At 42.7% G+C, this 27,990-nt stretch overlaps 2 protein-coding genes across 16 annotated transcripts in view; one reads left to right on the forward strand and one right to left on the reverse strand.

The window, feature by feature from the left end:
* Positions 1-8,909, forward strand: part of LOC143487827 (NACHT, LRR and PYD domains-containing protein 12-like) — a 91,379-nt gene extending 82,470 nt beyond the window's left edge. For 2 of the 6 annotated variants that reach the window (XM_076987044.1, XM_076987045.1), the window contains exons 10-13: positions 4,991-5,164; positions 5,716-5,892; positions 6,426-6,602; positions 7,871-8,905. In XM_076987044.1, coding sequence (XP_076843159.1) covers positions 4,991-5,164; positions 5,716-5,892; positions 6,426-6,602; positions 7,871-7,877 — 535 coding nt within the window. In that variant the 3' untranslated portion in view covers positions 7,878-8,905. Of the gene's footprint in view, positions 1-4,990; positions 5,165-5,715; positions 5,893-6,425; positions 6,603-7,870 lie in introns of all 6 variants that reach the window. The other 4 variants (XM_076987051.1, XM_076987049.1, XM_076987046.1 and 1 more) reach the window with 4 other exon arrangements.
* A 3,221-nt stretch (positions 8,910-12,130) lies between these two features.
* Positions 12,131-27,990, reverse strand: part of LOC143487739 (NACHT, LRR and PYD domains-containing protein 3-like) — a 33,254-nt gene continuing 17,394 nt past the window's right edge. The window contains exons 10-13 of one of the 10 annotated variants that reach the window (XR_013124353.1): positions 26,504-27,726; positions 26,340-26,417; positions 16,160-16,227; positions 15,473-15,849 (exon numbers count right to left, since the gene is read on the reverse strand). The gene's annotated coding sequence lies outside the window, so the exon portion shown is untranslated. Of the gene's footprint in view, positions 12,254-15,472; positions 17,748-26,339; positions 27,727-27,990 lie in introns of those variants that run through there. The other 9 variants (XR_013124349.1, XR_013124345.1, XR_013124352.1 and 6 more) reach the window with 9 other exon arrangements.

Genomic DNA, 27,990 nt, shown 5'->3' on the forward strand with positions numbered 1-27,990 from the left:
CATAGTCATTCTCCAGGCTGTCATTGAGAAATGTGATGTAGTCATATTGGTATTGCTCATCCCTTTTCATTTTCCTTTTTAGGCTTTGCAAGCGCTGTTCTGCAACTTGCCGATTGTTCGGCATAAACGCACCGGGTTCCCTAAAGGGCAAATTCAGACTATAATGTCCATCGTCCAAGAAAGCTCTGTTGGCTATCCCTAAAAACTGCTTGTCCTCAATAGACATTTCAGTCTTTTCCTGTGACGCAACCTCATTAAAATCCTGATTATACTGTGAAATCAACAGCTTTTCCAGATCCACCACAGAGATCCTATTCACAGTTGCACAGTCACCACTAATAACAGAACTTCTTAAGGGCCCATTTACAACCCACCCCAATCGTGTCCTGACCGCATAGGGACCCCCGTTTTGGCTATTAACAACCTCCCAAGGTTCTAAAAGGTTAGGGGCATTCGTACCAATCAAAAGCTCTACCTTGGAACTGATGGTGGGGAGAGTTATCTTACTTAAATATGCCCAAGGCTTCAAGTCACTTTGCTTGGGAATGCTGTTTATGGTGACAGGCATTTCCTTTTGTGTAAAGGTACTTGGAAGAGAAAGGAAGTTATCGCCATCCAATGCTGAAACCTCCAATCCTGGAACTACATAAGTGGGAACAGACAATTCCTGATTCATAGTCCGAAGAAGAATGTGTGTTCTTTTACCTTTCATATGGAGGCGCGACATCAGCTCCTCAGAGCAGAAGGTGGCAGACGATCCAGGATCCAAGAGAGCGTAGACCTGCAAGACATGGCTGCCCTTTGCTGCCTTGACCTTAACGGGAACAATAGGAAGAACACTCTCTTGATCTCCAGCCCCTATGTGACCACATAACTCTGCTAATGCGCTACCTATAACACCAGAGATCTTGTCCGCTTGTTGTACTGTGTTTCTCCCAATATGTAGGACACTTGGATGTGCACCTTTACAAATGCTACATGTGAGACGTTGTTTGCAATCCTTACTGATATGGTTTGTGGCCTGAAGACATCAAAAGCATATCCTGTTGGCCTTTAAAAGGCTGAGCTTATCTTTATGAACTTTCTTTGCAAAATCCTTACAATTATCCAAAGTGTGCTTTGAGTGACAAAGGATGCAAGAAGGTTGAAACTTTGCCTCTTTTAGGGGGAGAGATACACTCGTAACATAGCTAGTGCCAGATGACTTTAAAGGTGGTGACTTCAAGATAGGCTTAAGCTTTCCCCTACTGGGTGTCTGATCTTGAAGATCACCAAAGACTGGATCAGCTGATATAAAAGCTTGTTTTTCAATAAAAGAGACAAGATCTAAGATTCGTACTCTCCGATTACGATGCTCATGTAGCTCATATGCCTTGTTGCGCCATTTCTCTCTGAGCTTGTATGGCAACTTGAGGGTGATGCTTCTCATATTGGATACTGTATCCAGCTCCTCCATATACTCCATATCCTCCATAGCATTGCAGCAGCTCCTGAGAAACATGGCATAATCCTGCAACCCTTTGGAATCCTCAGATTTTATCTGGGGCCAAGAAAGAGCCTTGTCCAGATAGCCACATGAAATCTTGTATTCGTTTCCAAAGTGTTCCTTCAGTAATACCTTTGCCCTCTCATACCCTCTATCGGGTGCCATATATTCACAACTCTTGACCAGCCGTTGTGCTTGTCCCTTAGTATACTGAATCAGAAACTGCAAGCGGTCTCTACTGTTATCAGTTTTGCGTTCAATCATATTTTCAAAGGAATGAATAAAGGACTGATACTCAAGAACATGGCCCTCAAAAATAGGAATGTTACCTTGTGGCAATGTAGACAGAAGTTGCTGTTTCATGAGCATCCTTGTTAACTCACTCTGGTTTTCCAAGATTTTATCCACGTAACTTTCATGCGAAGAACTGGATTGAGTCTGCTGGTGAGGCACAGCAGGCTGACCAGAGCCTGTGGCTGGATGGGAAGTGAAAGAATGGGTAGAAGGAATGGTGGTAGGAACAGCAGAGGGTAGACAACGAGCCGAAGTGTGTTGTGGTTGAGTCCTCACTTCACCAATGGCTCTTGGATAAAACGAAGACCTGGTATAATCAGCATCTGAGCCCACATCTCAAGTATGGGAAATTGTACATGAACGCCTGCTTTAGGCCTGACTGCTGGATTGGACGTTCCATAAAGATTAAGAGAGCTGGTCAACATTTCACCCAATGGAACATGTGTGGCAGCTAAAGTGTCGGCTGTGGCTTTGATGGCTTCAGCACCTAACAAAGGTACTGATACTAAATAAGGCTCAGCTGCAGCCTTTTTTAAATAGTTTATTTTCGCAGTTGCTGCATCTATCTCAGCGCTCAATTCTAAAGTTTCCCTCCTTTTCCTAAGTTTTTCTTCCTGTTCCTGAATAACATGTTTCTCTTGTAATTTCAAAGCTTTAGCCATTAAAGCAGCTCTCTCAGCCTCTGTGTTAATGCGCAATGACTTTGACGTCTCACTTGATGCGTTTGATTCCGTTGACTTGTGCGATGCAGCGTCGTTAAAGTCGGACTCAGCATCAACATTATCAGAAAAAACAGTGGTAATGGAACTGGGATTCTCCACAGCCATAATCCATTCTTCCACGTTTGCGGTAAAAGCAGTTATTTGAGCTCGTCTTGACTGATACCATGTTTCATCGTCTTTAACGCGCTCTTCCTCATTTAACATACCGACGTAAGATGTATGTAATTCGTCAAACTCGGAGAGGTATTCACTGAATTTAGACATGTTTACCTTCACTTCATCAATATAATCTTTGCTGGCCATCAACTGATTCAAAATGTTCATTCTCCGAGTGATATGAGACATTTTTCCAGATCTGGCTGAGCGCAAACGTGCCGCCGTGTCACCATTCAAAGCGTTGGTCATTGCCTTCTCAGCCATACTTACTGAAAAAAGCCACTTTCAAAAATCATAAAAATCGAACCAAATTCAATAAACGCTACAGGACTGGATACGTTCAAAAGCAGATACAAACAAAATCGCAGTCCATCATCTAAAAAATCTTAGACCGAATTTACTTCTAAATTCCTCCCGTATTATGTATTAACGAGAAACCCATCCAAATCTGACATTGAAAGGCACGAACCTCCGTTGAAGCATTTCATTGTTCAACTTGCCATTGTGCAGCCGCAGCTTCCTGTTGTCCTCAAACAAGTGCAATTCCAAGGATTCAATCCGCGAATAATCCACAGCACATTGTTGACGTACTGTAATGGTAAAACAGTTTTAGGGTTTGTCCTGTAACCCCTTGCCTCCAATCTCCAGATAGATTGTCTTTACCACTCAGGAGAGGGCAGTGTTATTGTCGGACTCGCAGCTGGCCTCCAATAAATCCAAAGAGAATCGACTTCTGATTGATGCTGATATTTATTGCAAGCAAATGTTTAAACAACGAAAAAAGGAAAAAACCAAAGTAACAAATGAAAACAGCAATAGTAGCATGAAGTCTTTGCGTATCCCCAAGTAAGCGCAGTTGCTCTGGTTAGCAGGCCCCAATGGCTGCAGGCCTCACAACAAGCGAACTGGAGTGCCAACTGAACCAGCTGAGGTCAACAATGGTATTGCTGGTCTGCCCCTCTCCGGCTCTGCATCTCAGTCGCCAATTTATAGGAACGGCTCACCTATAGAGGGCGCACACTCAGAACAAACCATTAAAGCTGCAAATATGACACGGCTCCTACAGACACCATGTTGTGTTGCCTGCTTAATCTAATGAAACCACGTCCAGACTCCGTGACCGATAACTCAACTCTCTTTATTCTCTTCGCACTCTCATAACTCTTCCACCCGCTCTACATTCTGCTTAGTTAACAATGACATTCATTGCCCCCTAGTGGTCAATAAATCTTACTACATACTTTGCTTAGTAACACAGTTTGGAATATGTATTCAAACATTACAACTAAGACTTGAAGTTTAAGACTTGGGACATGACTTGAGACTCGCTTGTATTGACTTGGGACTTGACTTGAGACTTGACTGTGAAAACTTGAGACTTATTTGTTACTTGCAACTTAGTGACTTGTTCACGTGTGCCAATATTTCACCCTCTTTAGGGAGGCAGAGATGGCACTTCATCCTATAGGAATTTACTTTCACTCAAGCAAACACAAACACTGTCTCTAGGTAGGGCCAGGGTGGTCTCCTTCCTCACCCTCACCGCTACTATCACTCGATGTTGAAGGTGTGGAAGGTGTCAATATATGTACATTAAAACGCCAACAAGCTTATTATGCAGCACTTATGCTGCTCTACTGCTGTTACCAAACATGGTACCATCTCTTTTAATGAGATAAAAAGCTAATTATTTGGAATAATTTCAAACATATGTGTATTTGTATAAATATGTAAATTAAGCGGAAGGTGATGAAAATGGACCTTCAAAAAATTCCGTACAATTGCATGAATTCCACCTTGTAACTTCGCACGTGCAAAAATCGAGAGGTGCACAACCTCTCCAACGCACATGGGCAGAGCCACCGCGATTGCGTCATTTTTGCCGTGCGGACCCTTGCGGCAGTCACGACGTGTCAAGTGAACCTAGATTACGAAGCTCAAGTGTTGAGTGAAGGCAGCAGCAGAGTTAACGAGACGCGACCGGAGCATGCGCAGTTTTCATAAGACAGCCTGATCGCTTGCCTGTGACAGCGCCAGCTAACATGTTTATAATTGTAACGAGTAACTATACATCACGTAAAAATGTATCGGAGTAAGAGAATTAAACTGATGGAAAATATGTAGTGAAGTAAAAGTGGAAGTAGGGGAAAAAAAATACTCCAGTAAAGTACAGATACAGCATTTTAGTACTTAAGTACAGTAGTGAAGTAGTTCTACTTCGTTACTATACAACTCTGCAAACACACAACATATGTCACTTCTGAATACACACACAGTGTCTGTGTTTGTGTTCATGTGTAAGTGTGAGGAGTTTTTCTCCTTCTCTCTACAGTCTGTCTCACTGCAGTATTAGAGAGGAAGGCTGTGCTGCTCTGTGTTCAGCTCTGAGGTCAAACCCCTCACACCTGAGAGAGCTGAATCTGAACTACAATAAACCAGGAGACTCAGGAGTGAAGCAGCTCTCTGCTCTACTGGAGGATCCACACTGTACACTGGAGAAACTACAGTGAGTTACTGACTTACTGACTCTTTATACACTCTTAATACACATAGTCAATATCCTCTCTGTCTCTCTTTCACACACTCATACAGTCAATATCCTCACTCTCTCTCTCTCTCTCTCTGTCTGTCTCTCACACACACACACACACACACACACACACACACACACACACACACACACACACACACACACACAGTCAGTATTTTCTCTCTCTCTCTATCATGCACTGACACACACACAGTCAATATCCTCTCTCCCTCTGTCTCTCACAAACACACACAGTGACTATTCTATCTCTCTGTCTTTCTCTCTCACTCACACACACACACACACACACACACACACACACACACACACACACACACACACACACACACACCCCCTTTTCCTCTGAGACACAAGCTATTATTGTATTTATTAGATTCAAATACAAACACTTTCTTGCTTGTTCTCTCTACAAACACACACCATATGTCACTTTTGAATACACAGTGTCTGTGTTCATGTGTGTGTTGATGTGTAAGTGTGAGGAGTTTTTCTCCTTCTCTCTACAGTCTGTCTAACTGCAGGTTTAGAGAGGAAGGCAGTGCTGCTCTGTGTTCAGCTCTGAGGTCAAACCCCTCATCACACCTGAGAGAGCTGAATCTAGACTACAATAAACCAGGAGACTCAGGAGTGAAGCAGCTCTCTGCTCTACTGGAGGATCCACACTGTACACTGGAGAAACTAGAGTGAGTTACTGACTCTTTATACACTCTTCATACACATAGTCAATATCCTCTCTGTCTCTCTTTCACACCCTCATACAGTCTCTCTCTCTCTATCTCTCGGTCTCACACACACACAGTCAGTATTTTCTCTCTCTCTTTCTCTATCATGCACTGACACACACACAATCAATATCCTCTCTCCCTCTGTCTCTCTCTCTCACATAAACACACACAGTGACTATTCTATCTCTCTGTCTTTCTCTCTCACTCACACACACACACACACACACACACACACACACACACACACACAGTCAATATCCTCTCTCTCTCTCACACACACACACACACAGTCAGTCAGTATCCCCCTTTTTCCTCTGAGACACAACAAACTATTACTGTATTTATTAGATTCACATACAAACACTTTCTTGCTTGTTCTCTCTACAAACACACACCATATGTCACTTCTGAATACACACACAGTGTCTATGTTTGTGTTCATGTGCGTGTTGATGTGTAAGTGTGAGGAGTTTTTTTCCTTCTCTCTACAGTCTGTCTCACTGCCGTATTAGAGAGGAAGGCTGTGTTGCTCTGTGTTCAGCTCTGAGGTCAAACCCCTCATCACACCTGAGAGAGCTGAAACTGAACTACAATAAACCACGAGACTCAGGAGTGAAGCAGCTTTCTGGTCTACTGGAGGATCCACACTGTACACTGGAGAAACTACAGTGAGTTACTGACTTACTGACTTTTTATACACACACACACACACACACACACACACACACACACACACACACACACACACACAGTCCTCTCTCTCACACACACATACACTCATACACACACAGGCAGGCCCGTTGACAGTCTTGCTGGGGCCCGGGACAAGAAAGTTTCATGTTCCCCCCCCCCCCCCCCCCCCCCTGCGCACGTCATTTTAATTTCCTCTGTAGCATATAGTATATAATATAGCCACACATCAAAGCTGTTTCTGACAGCTGATTGGTTCATACTTGACGCGTCGCGAGGGTTCGCGCGAAAATGACGTAATCGCAGTCGCACCGCCCGTGCGCAGGCCTCACGCGCTGTTGATTCGTGAGATCGTGCACCTCTCGAATTTTGTAACTTCGCGCGCGCCGCGCCTCAGCGCAATGAACAAAGTCATGTTTGCAGGGTTCATACACCTTTATAAGGTGGAATTCAAGCACTTGTACGTCACTTTCAAGGTCCAGTTCAATATTTTCCAGCACGTTAAACTTAATTAAGTTAAATATTTATACATATAATCGAAATGATTCGAAATAATTCGCTTTTTATCACAGTATTTAATGGATGTTTATTTTCAAAACGCCCAATCTTAACGTCTTCACGAGAACTGTTCAGTCAGACAGCTATTTGTTGTGAAACGAAGTAGTTACAATTTCAAAGATTTTCAAGTATTTTAGCCTAAATTCCAGCACTTTTCAAACCTGGAACACAATGCAACTTTAAAATTCGTCAGGTAAATGTTTTCCTTTCTTTTCTGCGCTCCAGATTTCTGTATTTACTTTAACTATCCACCACTGTATTTCCCGCTGTTGGGCGGGTACCAGCCGGTTACGGTCGGTCCTGGATCAAACCATTTTCCAGTGGGAGGCGGGGGTGTATGCACTTAATGGAAAATATGCAGATAGGTAAAAAAACATATATATTTTAGCCATTGAGCTTATTTTGAGTACAGAATTTTATATTAATGAAAGATTTCAAGATTATTTAAAAATTATAGACTTTAAATAAAAAATAAATTGCTGGGCTCTTTGATGGGCCCCCCTGGCCCTGAGGCCCGGGACAACAGACCCGGTTGTCCCCCCCCTGTCGACGGGGCTGCACACAGGATCCACACTACACTGGGAGACCCTACAGTGAGTGTTTACACTGATTGAGTTTGTGTAGAGTGTGATGTCTGATTGTGATGAGTGTGTGTTTGTCTGATTCTGTCATATTCTCTGTCTTACAGTATCTGACAACTTCAGTGGAGACATTGAATCTGATCTGACCTGATCTGAGTCTCATATACAGAGAAGAGGACAACCACAGACACACACACGCACACACACACACATGTTTGTACACATGAGTCTCCATGGTTGTGTGTATTAGTGTGATAGTGTCATTATGACTACAGTAGAGGACTGTGTGTCTTCACCATATCTACACTAGGGATGTGAAGATTCACCGATTCACATCGGTGAATCGGTACACATGTCTGCGATTCTACTGCACCGGTAGATTCAACGTGCATCGGGTTTAATTTGCGGGCGAATTCACGATGCATCGCCTCTAGCCTTTTTGCATTGGCAAATACCATTATTAAATCGGGTGTTTTGTTTTGCAGTATCTATTCCTTATTCTAACATTTTCAGAGGCAACATATTTTTTATTTTTATTGATTTTTTTTTTCTCGAGGCAACATAAATGCACCATCATGTCCTCAGGTACTCAGGTAAACACGCAGACGTACACAACAAAGATGGAGGGAAACGAAAGCATTAGCAACGACAAAGATATTTAAATGCATCAAAAAAGACACACAAATCAAACGTGTGGCAATATTTCGGGTATTTTAAGCGATGTGGTCAACTTGACAAGACGCACGCAATCTGCAAACAATGCCGTGGAGCTATCAAATACGTTAGTAGCACAACGAACCTGGCGACGCATGAAAAGACGGCATGGTGTGGACATCTCTGCGGCCGCTACCTCCTCGTAAGTCTAGCAGACAGTAGTGTTGCACGTCATTATTTTCACTATGTTAATACAGTACTTTTAAAAACTGTTCATCTTATGTTTTAAACGTTTTGTATAAATATAGATGGAGAAAATAACTGAATAATTCACTTGAATAAACTAATGCTCCGTTTGAATATACTGAATTATGCATTTTTTATATTATGTATTGGTTTTGCTCCATTGAAAACAACCAGGGGTGAGTTTCCCGAAACGTTCTTAGCGCTAAGTACTTCTTAACCTCATACGTTTCATACGAGGTTACGAAGTACTTAGCGCTACGAACGTTTCGGGAAACCCACCCCAGATGCATACATCCCTTAAATTGTTAGAAAGTAAAGTGATGACTGATGGGTTAGGCCAATACATCCTCAAACCTCAACTAACTGTATCGAATGATCACTTATCAAACCGATTCCTCATATAATAAGTCATATCGTTATCAAATCATTTTGAATCGCATCATATCGTGAACAGGAGTGATTTGTATCGCATCATATTGACAAGAGGTTTCAGAGTATCGCAGTTATATCGTTTCGGTGACAGTGTATCGAGATGTGTATATAATCTACCTTAGTGGTAAATGACCCATTGCCCAGAAAACCAAAATCTGAAACCCATTTTGAAAATTGTTCAACACTTTCTAAAACATAATTTGTTATAAAAACATTGGGTGGTGTATACAGTATTTCATTGCGGCATCTTCCCCTCATCTGATTTTGTATTTATGTTCCCAATTTTACCGTTCTTACTGAGAGACCTTATAATTTCAAGTTAAATTTCCGCCAGTATTTGTGCTGCACTCGTCTCGAATTCCTGTGCTGGGTGCCCACTTCTCCACGTACCAGTGCAATTTTCTTTACGCAAATAATGACTCTCTCTCATCTAATTATTCCCTTATGCTACCATGGTCGTCACCATGAATGCTCAGCCCAGCCTCGCTGCAACTGAGGTTTTATGATACTAGACTACCCTGTCTTAGTATCGGCCGCCCTACTCTCGTCCTTATTTTGATCCAACTGTGGATATTTTCTACATTTTTCAAGCGACTTGCAGCACAACAGGCGTCTGCAAAAAATAATTCACACGTCTTAATAATTCATAAAACCTCGCTGGTGAAGTACCTTCTGAAGAGCCAGATCTTCACTCAGGAGGTTCCTTTATGGTCGCTCAGAGAGTGTCAGTCAGTGAAAGCAACACACACACAGAATGGTTAGTTCACCAAAATCACTCTAGTTTATTGCTCATGCCGCCAGTCCTTATATACCATGAGGGCTGGCTGGTCATGTGTTTACAAAGTCATATGATTTACAGTCATAAATGAGATATGTTAGTACCAAATGTTTGATGTTTGCTTAGTACCAAATATAAGAATAAATTCTGCACTCTTAGGGAAACTTGCTCTTGTCGGGCACAGGTCTTCTGTCTGGAACATGTCTACATTCCCACCTTCTCCCTGTCTAGTGTCCTTGACCCAGAGGGTGACCTTAAACTTCATTTGGTCGCACACTGTTTAAAAAATCCTCTTTGGAAAATGGAGTTTCTATAACAATACTTATAGTGAAGTAAATAATAATATAATAAAATACTGAAAGTGGGTGGTGATTGTCTGACTCAGTGGTGCAATGATGGGGATTTATTTTTTTATAGTGACATGATGCCATAGAAAGACAAAAACAAAGTTCAAAAGTAATACAAAAAAGTTCACGGAAGAAAAAGAAAATGAAATGAAAACAAAAGTAAACTTACTTCAAAATGCATCCCAACTAGAGAAATAACAGCCCATATGTGGCAGCAACAGTACAGAACCTTGGCCTGTGACCCACTGAGCCTCCGTCTCAGTCTCTCTCATCTCACCAGGGTGGTTTTCTATGTCTGCTCCTTATTTACTCTTCACACTTCACCAGGACCATTTACAGGTTACCTAATCATATGAGTTCCCAAACTTTCCTGGATTTATTGTGGACAAGATATAATAGTGACATCTAATATTTTTTTATCATACAAAATATAATTGTTAAATATACACAATTAGTGGGCACTAACTAAACATCTCCAGCTGTTTTGTGTATAATGGATATAGATGGTACATAGCATTGTGTTGTCATTGCTGTATAATGTATATGTCACGGTGACAGCTCCGGACCCCTCCTTGTGGGCGTTATTACGTTGTCTGTGTGTAGTTATGTCCATGTTTGTAGTTCCGTGGGTGTGGGTCGTTTGTGAGCATGTTCGTAGTCTCACCTGTGCCTTGTCTCCTGATCACTGGGGAATGTGTTAATCACCTATTTAATGTGCTCATCTTTTGTCTAAAGTTTGTGCCTGTGTGAGTAAATCATATTCGAGTACTTGCGCTAAACCGCGCTGAACTTCAGTTTTGTCATTAAATGTACAAAACATCACAGTATATTAACCTTAGCTTGCATGTCTTGGTTTTGAATTTGGTAAAAAGAAATACTGAAAATACCGTTCTTTTGATTTAACATACATGTTTAAATGTTAATATGTAATCTAAGCCAATTTGTATGACCAGAAATGTGTCAGTGTTTATTACCTAATTCCCCATTAAACTTCAATAGTGATCACAGGGTCACATGTCACTGTACATTGATTGAAGTCCTTATCCATCCATATACCATGGGAATACTCACACATACAGGCAATTTAGAGTGACCAATCAACCTAACACACATGTCTTTGAACTGTGGGAGGAAACTGGAGGTATCAATGTCAGGAGGTGAGAGTTCCCAGCCCTCATCCACCCATACCCCAATCTACCCCTCCCTCATCCACCCATACCCCAATCTACCCGTCCCTCATCCACCCATACCCCAATCTACCCCTCCCTCATCCACCCATACCCCAATCTACCCCTCCCTCATCCACCCATACCCCAATCTACCCCTCCCTCATCCACCCATACTCCAATCTACCCCCCCCTCATCCACCCATACTCCAATCTACCCCTCCCTCATCCACCCATACCCCAATCTACCCCTCCCTCATCCACCCATACCCCAATCTACCCCCCCATCCAGTCTGTAGTCTGTTGCTAGCCAAGCACAATTTTTCTACACATGCAAATAAACATCTAGACTCTCAGGATCAATACAGGATCCTCTTCATTGCAGAATTTCTAACACAGATCAGGTGTGTGTGGTGTGTCCAGGTCAGGTGTGTGTGTATATGTGTGTGTGTGTGTACAGGTCAGGTGTGTGTGTATATGTGTGTGTGTGTGTGTACAGGTCAGGTGTGTGTGTATATGTGTGTGTGTGTGTGTACAGGTCAGGTGTGTGGTGTGTGGTGTGTGTGTGTGTGTGTGTACAGGTCAGGTGTGTGGTATGTGTGTGTGTGTGTACAGGTCAGGTGTGTGGTATGTGTGTGTGTGTACAGGTCAGGTGTGTGGTATGTGTATGTGTGGACAGGTCAGGTGTGTGGTATGTGTGTGTGTGGACAGGTCAGGTGTGTGGTATGTGTGTGTCCTGGTGTCCGGATGCTGGAAGACATGGGGAGGACACAGCCCTGTGCTGCAGTCGTGTTCACACACATTACCATTGGAGTCATATGTGTGACCATGCGTATGAGACCACGTCAGCACTGAGGTGTCCAGATACTGTAAGAATAGAACAAAATCAGACACGAACACATGCAGTGAGTGTAAACACCACACACAATATCTCCCCTTTGTCCCACACACTACCACTTTAGTGAGGGAGTGTGTGAGTCATGTGTGTGCATGAAGGTCTGAATATGTTTGAGAGAAAGACAATGATACAGTGATAAAATGTAAAGAGATAAAATATGAGACGTAGGCGGAATCTGAAATGCCGTACTTAAGCAGTAGGCACTAGATTTCGATGTTGTGCATTCTGCTCAACCGTTAAAACAGTGCGTTCTTTCAGTAGGTGACTGGGCACTTTTCATGACCTTGAAAATACTACCTGTTATTTCGTACTGTTTTGGCGTACTGAATAGGAGGGAAGTGTTTGGGTGTTTGGGATTCAGCCAGAGATAATGAGTAAGGGTCATGTGGAAAAAGTCATGTGCTGACAAGCTGTTTGTCAGTAGCAGCTTGTCAGCTGATATGAAAGAAGGTGAGTGTATGAACATTAACATGTGCAGTGTGTATGAAAATATGTACAGTGTGTGTGTGTGTGTGTCTGTTTAGGTGATCAACCCCTCCTTAAGTATGTGTCTGTGTGTGTCTGAGTGATGTGTGTCAGAGACAGAGATGTATGTGTGTGAGGGGGATCTGCTGGATGTGAGAGTGTAATGTGTGTAGAGTCTAGTGTGTATTAAGTAGTTTGTGGTGTGTGTGAATATATGGGGTGTGTATGAAGGTGTGTAGTGTGTATGGTGTGTAGTCCATGTAGGTGTATAGTGTGTATAGTGTTATGTGTGAAGTTGTGAATTGTGTGTATGACAACACATCCTTAGGTATGTGTGTGTCTGTGTGCAGTGGGTATGAGAGAGAAGTATGTATTGGTGTGATGGGGAGAACTACTGGTTGTGAGAGGATTAGAGTGCAATGTGTGTAGACTCTAGTGTGTGTTATGGTGCATGGGACTGTATGTGGTGTGTATGAAGGTGTGTAGTGTTTATGACATATATAATGCATATGTTGTGTGTAGGAAAGTGTACAAGTGTACTGTGTGCATGGCAACACTTCCATAGGTATGTATGTGTCTGTGTGGCGTGTGTGAGAGATATATGTATTTGTTTGTGTGTGTGGAGTGTGTATGAGAGAGGTGTGTATGTATGTGTCAGTGTGGAGTGGATATGAGAGAGATTTATCTGTGTGTGTGTGGAGTGAGTATGAGAGATGTGTGTGTGTGTGGTATTTGTGAGAGTTGTATGTATGTGTGTGTGTGTCTGTGTGAAGTGTGTATGAGGGAGATGTATTTATGTGTGTGTCTGTGTGGTGTATGTGAAGTGGGTATGAGAGAGATGTATGTATGTGTGTGTGTGTGTGTCTGTGTGGTGTATGTGTGGTGTATGTGAAGTGGGTATGAGAGAGATGTATGTATGTGTGTGTGTGTGTGTGTGTGTGTGTGTGTGTGTGGTGTATATTGGCGCATTTCCACTAGGGCCTGCTTGGCGCGGTACGGTTCGATACGGGTCGATTTGCAACGGAACGGTACGGTCGCGTTGTGTTTCCATTACAATGGTGGACCACCACAATGTGGGTGGAGTCGCTGTTGGCGCGCGGGTTGTAGTGTCGTGACATCATTTGTATGCGACCACAACACCGGTCGATGCCCCTTAACACATAGCATTATTGTATCTTATTTATCTTTATCTTCATTATTTTATGTGGTTGCTCTAATTATTGATAATAATTTGGTATTACTGAAACAGGCTGAACACACCCTGCATAAAAAGCATCAGTCATACAATCAAATGAAATCAAACTTTATTATGAAATATAGATATTTAAAGTACAACATATGTAAATAATATAGTTATAGTTAAAAAAAAAGTGCAAAAAGCAAATATATACGTATAGCTTTATATGAAATAAATATTTATAGTACTACAAGCAACATTTTGTGTGCTTTTACTGGCGTCTGTCTCGCATGGTGTTCACAAGTTCGCCAAGCACCTCGAGGAAAGCCCGGTTGAAGGAAACATTTTCCGCCAACTCCGCTCGCCTCGTCAGTGGAAGGGGAATCTTGAACGTAAAAAATAACAAATATTAAACACAAGCATTCCCGTGAAAGCAACAACAATATAGCGTAACTGCACAAACTGTGTAGCACGTCATTGCTGCTCATGCTTTGTTTATGGCTACAGCTAACTAGCAACTAGCAAGGCTAAGAGCTAGCTATTGTACAGTAGTGACTGTGGTGGTAACATTAACTGCAAACACAGCTCTAAATTCCTGCGTTTACAATAGATGTGTTCATATTACATTCATATTACATCTTTTACGAGCCTAGTAGTAAAACTGAAATCACAATACACTCACCATTCTCCGTGGCCTCCAGCACTGACATTGCCGTGTCTGTCCAGCTTTTTCTCTTCCGTTAATGGCTGGCCGGTAACCGTATATGACATCCATTTGCTGGAACCATTTCCAATCTTTGCGGTTTGCTCCGCTGCGTCCGTTATGGTCCTTCACCGCCTGGTAATCGCGTTAAGCTTTTTTAGCTTGGACCGACCGGCACTGCTGAACGGACCGCTGGTAGCCATGAGTGGCCATTAGCGCGCAAACCTCGCTAAAAACCTTTACATTTCTAGTGGACATTACCCCGTCCAGTTCGCCCTGGATTTTTTGATCGCTGATTATTAACAGAAAGGTTTGTACCTCGGCGTTTGACCAGGGAACAGACTTCGCTCCTTGGGTTTTAAAAATGGCTGAGGAGTCCATAGCATAGCGGAGGAGTCGCTCTCCTGACGCAACCTGTGACGACACTCCCTGGCCAATCAGTGTCATGCTGTTCCTCCACGTCACAGAACTGTACCGCTTCGGAACGGTTAGAACCTCGAGCGAGTCGGTATGAAAAAAGTACCCAAAGGGGCCGGCTCACAGGGAACTGGTACTAATGGAAACACTCACAAACCGTCGCGAATCGAACCGTACCGCGCCAAGCAGGCCCTAGTGGAAATGCGCCACTAGAGTCCTATAGTATTTACATTACACTCTAGAGCACACCTAGAGTCCTATAGTATTTACATTACATTCTAGAGCACACAGAGTCCTATAGTATTTACATTACATTCTAGAGCACACAGAGTCCTATAGTATTTACATTACACTCTAGAGCACACCTAGAATCCTATAGTATTTCCTTCAGGAAATGCAAATCTAGTTTGTAAATGTTTTCCTCACGTGAGTAAATGAATGAAGGAATGAAGCCTCGCTGCAACTGAGATTTTAGATACTAGACTATCCTGTCTTAGTATCGGCGGCCCTGCTCTCTTCCGTATTTTGATCCACCAAGTGTGGATGTTCACTATGGCGTCCAGGTGACCTGCAGCACAACAGGCGTCTAAAACAATTCACACTTGCCTTAATAATTCGTAAACCTCGCTGGTGAAGTACCTTCTCTAATGAGCCAGTGTAGCCGGCTTGTTTCTGTGTGTGTCTATCTCTGCCCAAGTTGACTTGACTCCGCCCCCTTGAGACTCTCTGCGTTGTGTAATCAGGATAGAAAGACTGGACACTTTCTGCCAAATGACTGGAAGTTTATTTTCTCCCTCTCTCTCCTGTGCATCAAAATGAGAGTGGCAAAAAGTACAGCATAGGATAAATTCTGTCTCACACACACAAGCAGCTCTCCTCAGTGAAATTTACCGCGAACTGAGTCTTTACAATTACAATTTAAACATTTAAAACATTCACAATTAAAACATTCAAAACTATAAATGAATTCCTGCACAATACATACAAGAGAGAGAGAACTCCAATTATGGCACATTTCTTTCCTTTTTGTTTAAACATCAAATCTTGTGAAATGAATACAATTTAAAATGAACAATAAAACATTTCAATTAAAACAATCGATTGTTTCAGTACCTGTGCATCAAAATGAGAGTGGCAAAAAGTACAGCATAGGATGAATTCTGTCTCACACACACAAGCAGCTGTGAGAAGAAAAGTACACCATTTTAGCTTAATAACTGGTAGCCGAACCACCATTAACTCATGGAATCTGCTGCACGGGTTAATAACCACTCTCTACGCTAAGTACACGCACCCAAAACCACCAACATTTAACTCTCAATACTAAAATACATTTTACAGAACTTAGTCAGTGCATTATAAGTGCTTAAACAACTTTTAAAACAATATTTTATGAAGAGCACAGAAATCACCCACCTCTCCTCAGTGAAATTTACCGCGAACTGAGGAGAGAGAAGAACCGCGGGGATAATGGGAAAACAGCGCGACTTCAAAATAAGTGTCCTCCCCCCAGATCGCCTAATACTCAGAATAGTAACACAAAATTGTCCAAAAAAAATCTGTATGTAAAATAAATACAAGAAACACTTACTAAAATAACAAAGATGAATGAGGAAGGATTTTATGTGAAATAAGAAACAGAAAAATAATTCTTTTATTCTTATCCGCTACATTCACCTCCCCATGAATTTCACTAAAATCCTGATCAGTTGCCCCCAAAACACACTTATCTATATACCAGAAACTTGTGTCTATTAACCACAACTGACTGTACTGGCACAGGTTAGTAAAGGATCTAATCCTCCAACGATTCAGCCATATGAGCTACCTGCTAAATAGGTCAAGATAAACCCAAGGGTGATCAGGCCTTAGATTCTTCCTGGAACTATATGGTGCCTTGTACACCACATGGTAACCTAGCCTTACTCATGTTTTGAAACTCGGAATCACTGTGAAACTAAATAATCAGTTAGTTCATTAACTTATCAAAACAACTTAGAAAACATTACAAAGTGTCACACCTCTTACTCACTGTGGGAACAAAACCCTAAGCTCTAAAAGCTCTTTGAGACATAGATTCAATCAGACGACTGACTTTTTTTACAACTCTACCTGCACGAGATCTGAGAACATCTTGTGTGTCGACGGCTTTTGGTGGCAGGTCAGTACTAACTTGTACTGGTAAATCAGTAACATCTGAAATGCCTATATCTGGAGAATCTGATGAATCTGAATTTGGATCAGGAGAATCTACACTGGTGTTATCAATCAATCAATCAATCAAAGTTTATTTGTATAGCGCTTTATACAACACATGTTGTCACAAAGCGCCTTACAGGATTTAAAAGGTTAACAATACTACGGGTCCAGAACCCTAATGAGCAAGCCAAGGGCGACAGTGGCGAGGAAAAACTCCCTAAGATAGTGGGGAATAGGAAGAAACCTTGGGAGAACCAAGACTCAAAAGGGAACCCATCCTCCATTGGGCGGCCCGTTAACACACAGATTACACAAAATACAGACAAATACACAAGTCACACACAAATCACACAATCAGACTAAGTAAAGGTAAAAATGAAAGTTCTGGGTTATGATATTGTCACTGTAAATGTCTGTTGATGAACGCCAGGCTTTCATTCCGTGTCGGAGCAGCGATGCTGGTATTGTAGGCTCCGACTGCAATGTTACTCTCCAGGTGAACCTCGGAGAAAAGATACGAGATGTAGTAAATATGTAACAGATTAATCAAAGGCCAAACTAAACAGATGAGTCTTTAATCGAGTTTTAAACATTGAGACTGTGTCTGAGTCCCGAATAGAGGCAGGAAGATTATTCCACAATTGTGGAGCTTTAAAAGAAAAGGCTCTTCCACCTGCTGTGATCTTTTTGATCCTAGGAACAGTTAATAACCCTGCGTCCTGCGAGCGAAGTGAACGCGCTGGGTTATATTGTTCAATAAGTTCACTAAGATAGTCTGGAGCTAAGCCATGCAGCGTTTTATATGTTAATAAAAGTATTTTATAGTCAATACGGAATCTAATTGGCAGCCAGTGTAATGACGATAGTACGGGACTAATGTGATCAAACTTTTTAGTTTTTGTTAAAACTCGTGCTGCTGCGTTCTGAACCAGCTGGAGTTTGTTTATCGATTTACCAGAACATCCAGCTAGGAGACTGTTGCAATAATCTAAACGAGAGGATATGAATGCATGGATTAGTTTTTCTGCATCACTAATATTTAATATGTTTCTAATTTTGGCAATGTTGCGCAAGTGAAAGAACGCTACCCTAGTTATATTATTAATATGTGTATCGAACGAGAGATCTGGGTCTATTGTGACGCCCAAGTTCTTTACCTCTGCGCTGGGGGTTATAGTAAAAGAATGTAGATTCAATGCTGCATTATGTATCTTGTCTCTCGCAGCCCTAGACCCAACTATTATCAATTCTGTTTTATCGGCATTTAGTGCTAGAAAGTTACATGCCATCCAATGTTTTATCTCTTCTACACATTTCTCAATCTTACTGTTTGCGCCTAAATCATCGGGTTTTGCCGATAAATATAGCTGAGTGTCGTCTGCGTAGGAATGGAAACTGATGTCATGCTTATGCATAATTTCGCCTAAGGGTAACATGTACAGTGTGAATAGAAGTGGTCCTAGGACTGTCCCTTGTGGGACACCATATTTAACCTGCACAGATTTAGAGGTTTTATTATTAACACTTACACATTGGAAGCGGTCAGTTAAATATGATCTAAACCAGGAGAGTGCGACTCCTTTAATACCTACTGTGTTTTCTAGTCTATCCAGCAAAATGTTGTGGTCTACAGTATCAAAAGCTGCACTAAGATCCAACAGTATAAGGAACACCTCAGTGTTATCTGAGGTGTTCCTATCCACTTCATCTCCTGTATGTTCATGAGCACTGGGTTTGTCACTCTCTGGATTCAGATAGTTAACTCCTGTTACTATGTCATCAAGGGACATGGATGTCTGTTCATCGGCAGAATCATAAGGTACCGAGGCCTCCATTACATCGTGTGAATGTTCATGCTCAGAGGTTTCCATTGGGCTCAGATGACAGAGCTCACCCTCAGGACACTCAGTACTGAACTGGTCGTCATCAGCAACTGGTCTCACAGGTAGAAAACTAATGTCCAAGAGCAAGTTGCGATGTACAATTCTGTGATTCCCAGTATCATCTCTTAGCTTGTACACATGAGTCTGAAGATTCCTGTTTTCCACTGTGTAGACTTTTGGGTCCCACTTGTCGGCGAGTTTTCGCCTCCCACGTTCTCCCTTGTTTGCAATAAGCACCCTGTCTCCTAAGTTAAGATGCGTTCCTTTGACCCTTTTGTTGTAACCTTCAGCTTGTTTTTGTTGCTCTTTGGCAGCATGTCTCTGTGCAATACTAGCTGCTTCATGAAGATGTGACATGAGCGATTTTGCATAACTGCCATGATCAACAACTACAGGATCGTGCAACACCTGCTTGAACATTACATCAACAGGGAGTCTTGGGATGCGGCCAAACATGAGCTGGAACGGGGCATACCCTGTTGTCTCGTGTACTGTGGCATTATATGCAAATGTCAGAGTCTGAATCTGTTCAGGCCACTTTTGCTTTTCTTGGAGGGGGAGGGCTCACAACATATTACCTAATGTACGGTTAAATCTTTCTGTCCCTCCATTTCCCATGGGATGATAAGCAGTGGTGTGAGACTTAGCGACTCCTGACAATTTCAAAAGCTCAGCCATGAGGGCACTCTCAAAATTAGCTCCCTGATCTGTGTGAATTCGTTCTGGGAACCCGTACACATAAAACACGTGATCCCACAACTTCTTAGCAACTTGTTTAGCAGTTTGATTCGGGCACACAAAGGAATGAGCTAGCTTGGTGAAGTGGTCTGTTATAACGAGTACATCGACTGTGTTTTGCCTGTGATCTTCAGCACTCCAGAAGTCCAGACAGACTAGTTCCATAGGGGCAGACGTCTTAATGCTTTCCAGTGGGGCACGAGCAGATGGCTCCGGTGTCTTGGCCAAGATGCACCGCTGGCAATGCTTTACATATTCTGTAACATCACGTTCCATTCTAGGCCAGAAGAAACGTTGACGCGCAAGGTGCAGCGTCCTGCTCTGTCCCTGATGACCGGCAAGATCATGTATTCCCCTCAAGGCCTCCTCTCGGAGACTTGCAGGCATGATGAACTGGTGCCTTCTCTGCCTGCTAACAGAATCTTTTGTGACTCTGTAGAGTACACCATTTTGGACTCTCAGCCTCTCTAACTGCTTGAGTAGCACCAAAGTCATCGTACTCAGACCATTCTTTTCTCGCCTTGAAGGCTGTCTCCTCTGGTTGACAAATGACATGACTTTTGAAATGCTAGGATCAGACTCTTGACTGAATTGGAGCTCCTCTAAGGTAAGACCAGAGTAATCGTCTGATTCAGAACATGTTAGGCTTTGGATAGACTGAATGGCTTGTGATGCTCTCAGCTCTGCTGCCATGTCCCACTGCTCGTGTGTGTCCAAGCAAGCTTTGACAGTTGCACTATCACATGAAGAGCTCAAAGGTACTGGCATGGAGATGGGTCGATGACACTGTACTTTAAGATGGAAGGTACCCTGAATACCATCTTCACTCACTCCTTCCGCCTCTGCAAGCAAACAGTTATATGGTTCAGTAATGAGTCTACGGCCGATTGTCTTTGCGAATGGGTCTCTGCTCAGAGCATCTGCGGCTGTATTCTTACTACCAGGGATGTGTCTCAGATCAAACGTGTAAGGTGCCAGTTTGGACACCCACCGCTGTTCACAAGCATCTAGCTTGGGCCTGGTCATTATATAGGTCAGTGGATTGTTATCCGTCCACACTGTAAAGGTATGGCCTTTTAACCAGTGGCTAAACTTCTCGCAAACACTCCACTTGAGTGCTAAAAACTCGAGTCTGTGAGCCGGATACCGTTTCTGAGACTTGGTCAATGACTTGCTAGCGAACGCAATGGGGCGAGCTTTTCCTTCACCAGCTGGTACCTGGGAGAGCACGGCTCCTAAACCATCCAAAGAAGCATCTATTGACAGAATCAAAGGACGTGAGAAATCTGGATGTGCAAGGACCACACTGTGCAGAAGACTATCTTTCAGGTTGGACAGAGCAGTGTCACATTCAGGCGTCCAATCAGTGGGCTGCAATTTGCGGAATGTCCCTGCTTTCGGGTTTATTTTTGCCCTGCCCCTCTTTTTTTGTCCTGCAGTGAGTGCAAAAAGTGGTTTGGCCATTGCAGAGCAGTTAGGAATGAAATGTTGGTAATAGAATACCATTCCTAGAAATGACTTGATCCTCTTTGCCGAAGGAGTGCATCCATCTTCCTCCATCAAGTCAGCTCTGGACATCCTGGTAATGACTTCGACTTTTGATGGATCCAGTGAAACTCCATTGCTGTCTATGTAATGGCCAAGGAACCGCACTGAAGCCTGCAGCAGATGGCATTTTTTCGGGCTCAGTTTAAGATTATGCAGCCGCAGCCGTTGAAACACGACCTCCAGCCTTTTCAGAGATTCTTCCTCACTTGGAGCAAACACGAGCAAGTCATCTAGGTAGCATAACAAGCTACTAAAGTTGAGGTCGCCAAAGACACTTAGCATCATCCGCATAAATGAAGCCGGACTGTTTGAAAGACCTTGCGGCATCCTGTTGTACTCATGTAACCCTAGGGGAGTTGTGAATGCTGTGTATTTTTTGTCTTCTTCAGCCATGGGGATGTTGTAGAAACCTGAGGTCAAGTCCATGGTACTGAAGAAAGCATTCCCGCCAAGTGCTGCTAAACAGTCTGCTTGGTGTGGAAGCGGATGTGCATCTTTGATGGTTCTGGCATTTAGCCACCTAAAATCGGTACAAATTCTTAGGCTGCCGTCTTTCTTCCATACCAGAACAAGAGGAGAGGCATATTCGCTCACAGATTTCCGGATTATACCCTGTTCCTCCATTTCTGATAGCACTTGCCGCAGCTTCTGGTAATGAGCTGGGGGTACACGGCGGTAGGGGAGTCTGAAAGGCCGCTCATCCATAAGATGGATACGGTGAACAAATTCTTTAGCTTCCCCACAGTCTAGAGCAGGGGTACTCAACTGGCGGACCGCGGTCCGGATCCGGACCCGAACGCAGTCCTGTCCGGACCCAATCTCATTCCTGATTAACTGGATACGGACCAAAACAAAACCGTAGCATTTATTTCAGGGCTATTGAAAAAACACTCCGTCACGAGTGTTCCGTTTGCCACCCCCGCGCAACAACTTACGTTCGCCACCCCGCTCAACAACAAGCCTGCCTGGTTGACGCTTCGCGAAAATGACGTAATCGCTGTGGCTCCGCGTGTGCGCGAGTGTCTCGCGCGCTGTCGGTTCGAGAGGTCGTGCATCTCTCGAATTTTGTAACTTTGCGCCGCGCTTCAGCGCAATGAACAAAGTCACGTTTTCAGGGTTCATACACCTTTATAAGGTGGAATTAAAGCACTTGTACGTCACTTTCAAGGTCCATTTCAATATTTCCCAGCATGTTAAACATAATTAAGTTAAATATTTATACATATACTCGAAATAATTCGCTTTTTATCACATTATTTAATGGTTGTTTATTTAAAAAACGCCCAATCTTCACGTCTTCACGTTCTCTCATGTTTCGTCCTGGAATTACAAGAGGCTCGTATTTGTTAACCTAATACAAGAGAACTATTTAGTCAGACAGCTATTTGTTGTGAAACCAAGTAGTTACAATTTCAAGCATTTTAAAGTACTTTAACCTAAATTCCAGCACTTTTCAAACCTGAAACATATAGCAACATTAAAATTGGTCAGGTAAATGTTCATTCCCCTGTTTTGAGGGGTGTTTCTACCACATATCGTTTCGGACAAAACGCCTATCGTTTCGGAGAACACTGCAGTGACGCTCGCGAAAGTATAAACGCCTCCACCGTTCGCGCACCGTAAAATAAAATAGATAAAATAAAGAGCAGTGGTTTTCTACGGCAGAAAGCTAAATAACAACAATATTCCATACGCGCGCTCAACTCGCTCCCTTAAAGAGACAGTACACATATTTCTGGCCGTTACATGCTTTGTGCTCTGCGTGATGTCAACGCTAGCAAACTAGCCGCATAGGTATTGCTGTTTCTCTTATTTTATCTCCTTATTTATTTTAAATGATATTTAGAATTCTTGAACCATTTCAAAGGTTTCTTGCAGTTTATTTTTTCATGTTTGACCAAAGACGTGAACCTATTGTTTTTGTCTGTTTCAGGTTCTTTGGTATTATTATTTTACATTCAGTGTTATATTCATAATTGCCCTGACTGAACAAATGCAAGTTGTGCTGTTTTTACATGTTTTTATGTGTGTTTAAGTGTGCTATACTGGTGCAGTTTTCAATAAACTTGTAATTCAGTATGTCTGTGTTTAAAAAAAAATGTTTTAAGTCGATTCAGCACTGTTTTATCAGATCGGTATCGGATCAGTATCGGCCGATACCAAGCCTCAGATAGATATGAATGGGTATCGGAAGTGAAAAACGTGAATCGGTGCATCCCTAGTCAATGGGGGGGGGGGGGGGGGGGCGCGCAAAAATATTCTCATCTACTAAAGGGGGGCACGGCAGAAAAAGTTTGGGAACCACTGGTTTAAGGTCAGTGGGGCTGATATGTAATGGCTGTTGCCCCAACGAAGCTGTTTCAACATGGCTGAGACCTTGGAAGCAGTCAAAATCCTCAACAGCTAAACAAGGAGACACATCCGCCAGCTTGGTGTTTCTCTTCAAGGTAACAGGTCGGTCAGAAACATTTGCAACCTTCATGGGGATCCACCCATCACCCCACAGTGGCGTAATGGTACGTCCGACCATTATGTGTCGAGGCACAGTCTTAGTGGATGTGGGCTCCATGACAACTGTGCTCCCTGGGGACATAGGTACATTGCTTGGTAGTCTTCCCCAAAGTAGATATTCTTGCTGTGCCAGAAGAGTAACTGATTGTTGGAGTTTAACGGTTCCCACCTTGGTTGGTAGCTCATCACCTTTCCATCGACATGTGTTTGCCATTAAGTCCAGAAATTTCTCACATTCGATAGAAGACTACATCCCCACTGGAAATGAGACGCCAATAGTCGCCACTGGCTTTCATTTGATGCATGAGGAATTTTATCACATTGGTGCCCAGGATGAGTTCATCTTTTTGACCTGGCACGATATGAACAGGCACGACACAGCTCTTTCCATACACTTTTAGCTCAACTTCGTACATGCATTTTGGCTTGGTCAATTTACCTCCACATCCAACCAGAACTACCTCAGAAGTCAGTGATGTTGGTTCTGACAATGCATTTGCATCTCGCATTTTTGCTTCTGCCTCCTCGCTAAGAGTACATGCCATGGATCCTGAGTCAATCATTCCTCGTAACTGGAATTTATCATTCACACTAACTGGTGCATAAAACAACTCATCAAATGGCTCAATTCTGTGTGTATTCTGCACAATAACCTTTGAACCCTCTGATGCTTGGACGCATGCTGCTATGTAACACTGTTCAAGGTCGTCACTTGCGAGGGGTTGTTCACTGTTGCCCACACTTTCCCCTCCTGAGTGCAGGCTGTTTAGTTTAAAGGCTGAGACTCTGGAGAGGATTGCTGAGGAGTTTGATCAGATGGAATTAGGGATGCACCGAAAATTCGGCCACCGAAAATTTTCGGCCGAAATGGCTTAAATTTGCATTTTCGGTTTTCGGCCGAAATACTTTCATCACCGAAACAACACGGCCGAAACAATGTGCTGTGATGACGCAAGCAAAAATCGCCACCTGCACGCGCTTATTTGGATAAAGCTAGCAAAAAAGTTTTCCAGTGATGGCGCCGAGGCAAAAGACATTACACCAAAAATTATGTAACTCGTTGCCTAAAGCTGGGCATACACTGTACGATATTTTAAATCGTGTACTCCGCTCGTACGACTAAATCGCAGGGTTTAAAAGTTCACAGCTCACGATTCATATACTCACACTATACGACCCGACGCTCTCATGCGATCTCACGAGGAGCGATTTGAATTTCAAACATGTTTGATATTCTTGCGACGCTGCGATTTCTGATCGGGAGTTGGTCGTGAGGTGTGAATCGCTCCTCGTTTACCTGTGTAAACTATACGATGCACGACACGCGATTGAGCCGAAACTCTGCCCGATCGCAAAAATAGTCGCACGAGTAAAAAATCGACTGAAAATGGGCCAAAAATCGCACAGTGTACGCCCAGCTTGAGACGATCAGCCGTTCTCTGTCGTAGGGATTTCGTAGGCTAATAGAGCACATTGAGCCCCGTTATGTTTTGCCGAGCAGACGACATTTCTCAGAAGTGTGTTTACCTGAGCTGTTTAATGTTGTTGCAACTCACGTCACGTTTTTATGAGAGAATTTATATTTATCTTTCAGGCCAGTCAGTTATAACTAAATTTAACTCGTATAAAATACATATATTTATCCTCTCAGATAAAAACGGTCTGCAAGCGAGTTTAATTTAATTAGTGGTCGGCCGTTGTCAGCGGTATCGCCGTTAACGGCCCACCACTAATTTTATTTTATAATATGCATTACTGTAATGTCAGTGCTAAATAAATATATACAAATCAAATTTTGTAGTTGATTTATTCTTTGAATAGCAATGCCTTGATTTTAGTGAGGTTAGCCATAAATCCAATGTTACTAATAATTGGCATAATAATAATAATAATAATAATAATAATAATCTTTATTTGTATAGCACCTTTCATACATACATGTAACTCAAAGTGCTTTATGTATTTCGGTGTTTCGGTTTTCGGCTTTCGGCCTTGGTTTCCTCATTTTCGGTTTTGGCTAAGAATTTTCATTTCGGTGCATCCCTAGATGGAATGTTTGGGCAGTGTCTCTTGATATGCCCCTGTTTAAAGCAATTCAAACACAGTCCCTGACGTCTGCAATGAGCAAGAGTGGAGTGGTCAGCAGATTTACATACTCTACATCGCTTTGCTGGTGGCTGAGTAGGAGAAAATGACCTGTTCGCAATCTGATTATTCTGTGAAAGGGCACGATCCAGAAGACTCACAAGAGCTTTCATGCAGTTATCATCGACATGAACAGGTACAGTGGCATTGTCGGGCTGTACAGAAGTTTCTGCTGGGCGATCACTGGGAATCATAACAACTGGTTCATGGAACTCAGCATGAGCCGCTGCATGTTTCATGTAACTGGGTCGTTTAGGTTTAACAGGTACCTGCTGTCTCAGCTCAGACTGATGACGGTCAAGATGTTCTTGTATCTCACTCGCCGTCCATTTGTCTGGCGCCTTGAACTTGAAAACAGCAGAAAGGGCAGGGTCAGGGCAATACTTGACGAACATCATGGCTACTTCATGGCAAGGGTCCTCAATTCGCCTACCTAACCTTCTTAAGCCTTCTTCTGCTGCATCAACAGCCTTGTTTAGACGAACCCAGTATTCAATAGGATTTTCTCCTGACACTGGCACTGTACCATAAAAATCAGCTAAAGGCATGCATGAGTATTTAACTTCACCATAGTGTTGTTTTAGCACATCAAAGATAACCCTCGGGTTGTCAGTAGGTCTCAAATTGGGATTACTGCGAAGTGTGATCTTTACTATGTCTTTAGCTTTGCCCATTAATTTAGAAAGAATCTCTGTGCTCTGTTCAGCAAGCATTACACCCCGTTTTCTTAAATAAGTTTCCAAGAGCTCTTCCCACTCATGTACAGTAAACCTGTCTGTTTCATCACCACGGAAGACTGGAGGCTCCTTCACATCAGACTGCATGACTAGCCTAACACCTGACAAGTTCAGTAAATGTGGGTCTGTGAAAGACTGGTTTGTTCCTGAACCCTGGACTGGTGTTGCTTGATCTACCTTCTCTCCTCGACCCTCTTTTTGCTGACCTGACATGAGTGTTTGGCCTACCTGATGAGCAATGTGTGTTATTAGGTTGTGCAAAGCTGGATCATTCAGATCTGGGATGGCAGGTGACTGGCTGGGAACTTGGTCAAGTACCCGAGTAGAGCAAAACGCAGGTGAGGGTACGCTTATTTGTCCTACTCTTGAAACAGGCGTGAACGGTACCTCACTGAAAAATCTACCTCTGCCCAATCCAGAACCAGACAAGTCCTCACTTATGGGACGAACTTTGCCCCTTCCCAAATCAAATGTCATCTTGGATACTTCACTTAAATAATATTAGCACTTAATGCTTGAAATAAATCAGAAAAAGGAAAATAAAAAAAACAGAGCAAAACAAGAGTTGTATGATTATTATTATTTTTTTTAGAAAGTTCAATAATTGTCCTTCATATGTGGTGTGTTAGTTGTCAACTTAGCTGTCACAGTCTTAAAGGAGACGTTTGACGAGCAGCGAGCAAACTCCCGGTGACCACGCAGATGCTGATCCACTGTGCGAAGATCCACTGTAGACTGACCTTAAGCAACAGGATCCGGGTCACGGCACCATTGTAGCCGGCTTGTTTCTGTGTGTGTCTATCTCTGCCCAAGTTGACTTGACTCCGCCCCCTTGAGACTCTCTGCGTTGTGTAATCAGGATAGAAAGACTGGACACTTTCTGCCAAATGACTGGAAGTTTATTTTCTCCCTCTCTCTCCTGTGCATCAAAATGAGAGTGGCAAAAAGTACAACATAGGATGAATTCTGTCTCACACAAACAAGCAGCTCTCCTCAGTGAAATTTACCGCGAACTGAGTCTTTACAATTACAATTTAAACATTTAAAACATTCACAATTAAAACATTCAAAACTATAAATGAATTCCTGCACAATACATACAAGAGAGAGAGAGAACTCCAATTATGGCACATTTCTTTCCTTTTTGTTTAAACATCAAATCTTGTGAAATGAATACAATTTA

This window comes from Brachyhypopomus gauderio, unplaced genomic scaffold, assembly GCF_052324685.1.
Source record: "Brachyhypopomus gauderio isolate BG-103 unplaced genomic scaffold, BGAUD_0.2 sc50, whole genome shotgun sequence".
In the NCBI taxonomy this organism is placed as follows: Eukaryota; Metazoa; Chordata; class Actinopteri; order Gymnotiformes; family Hypopomidae; genus Brachyhypopomus; species Brachyhypopomus gauderio.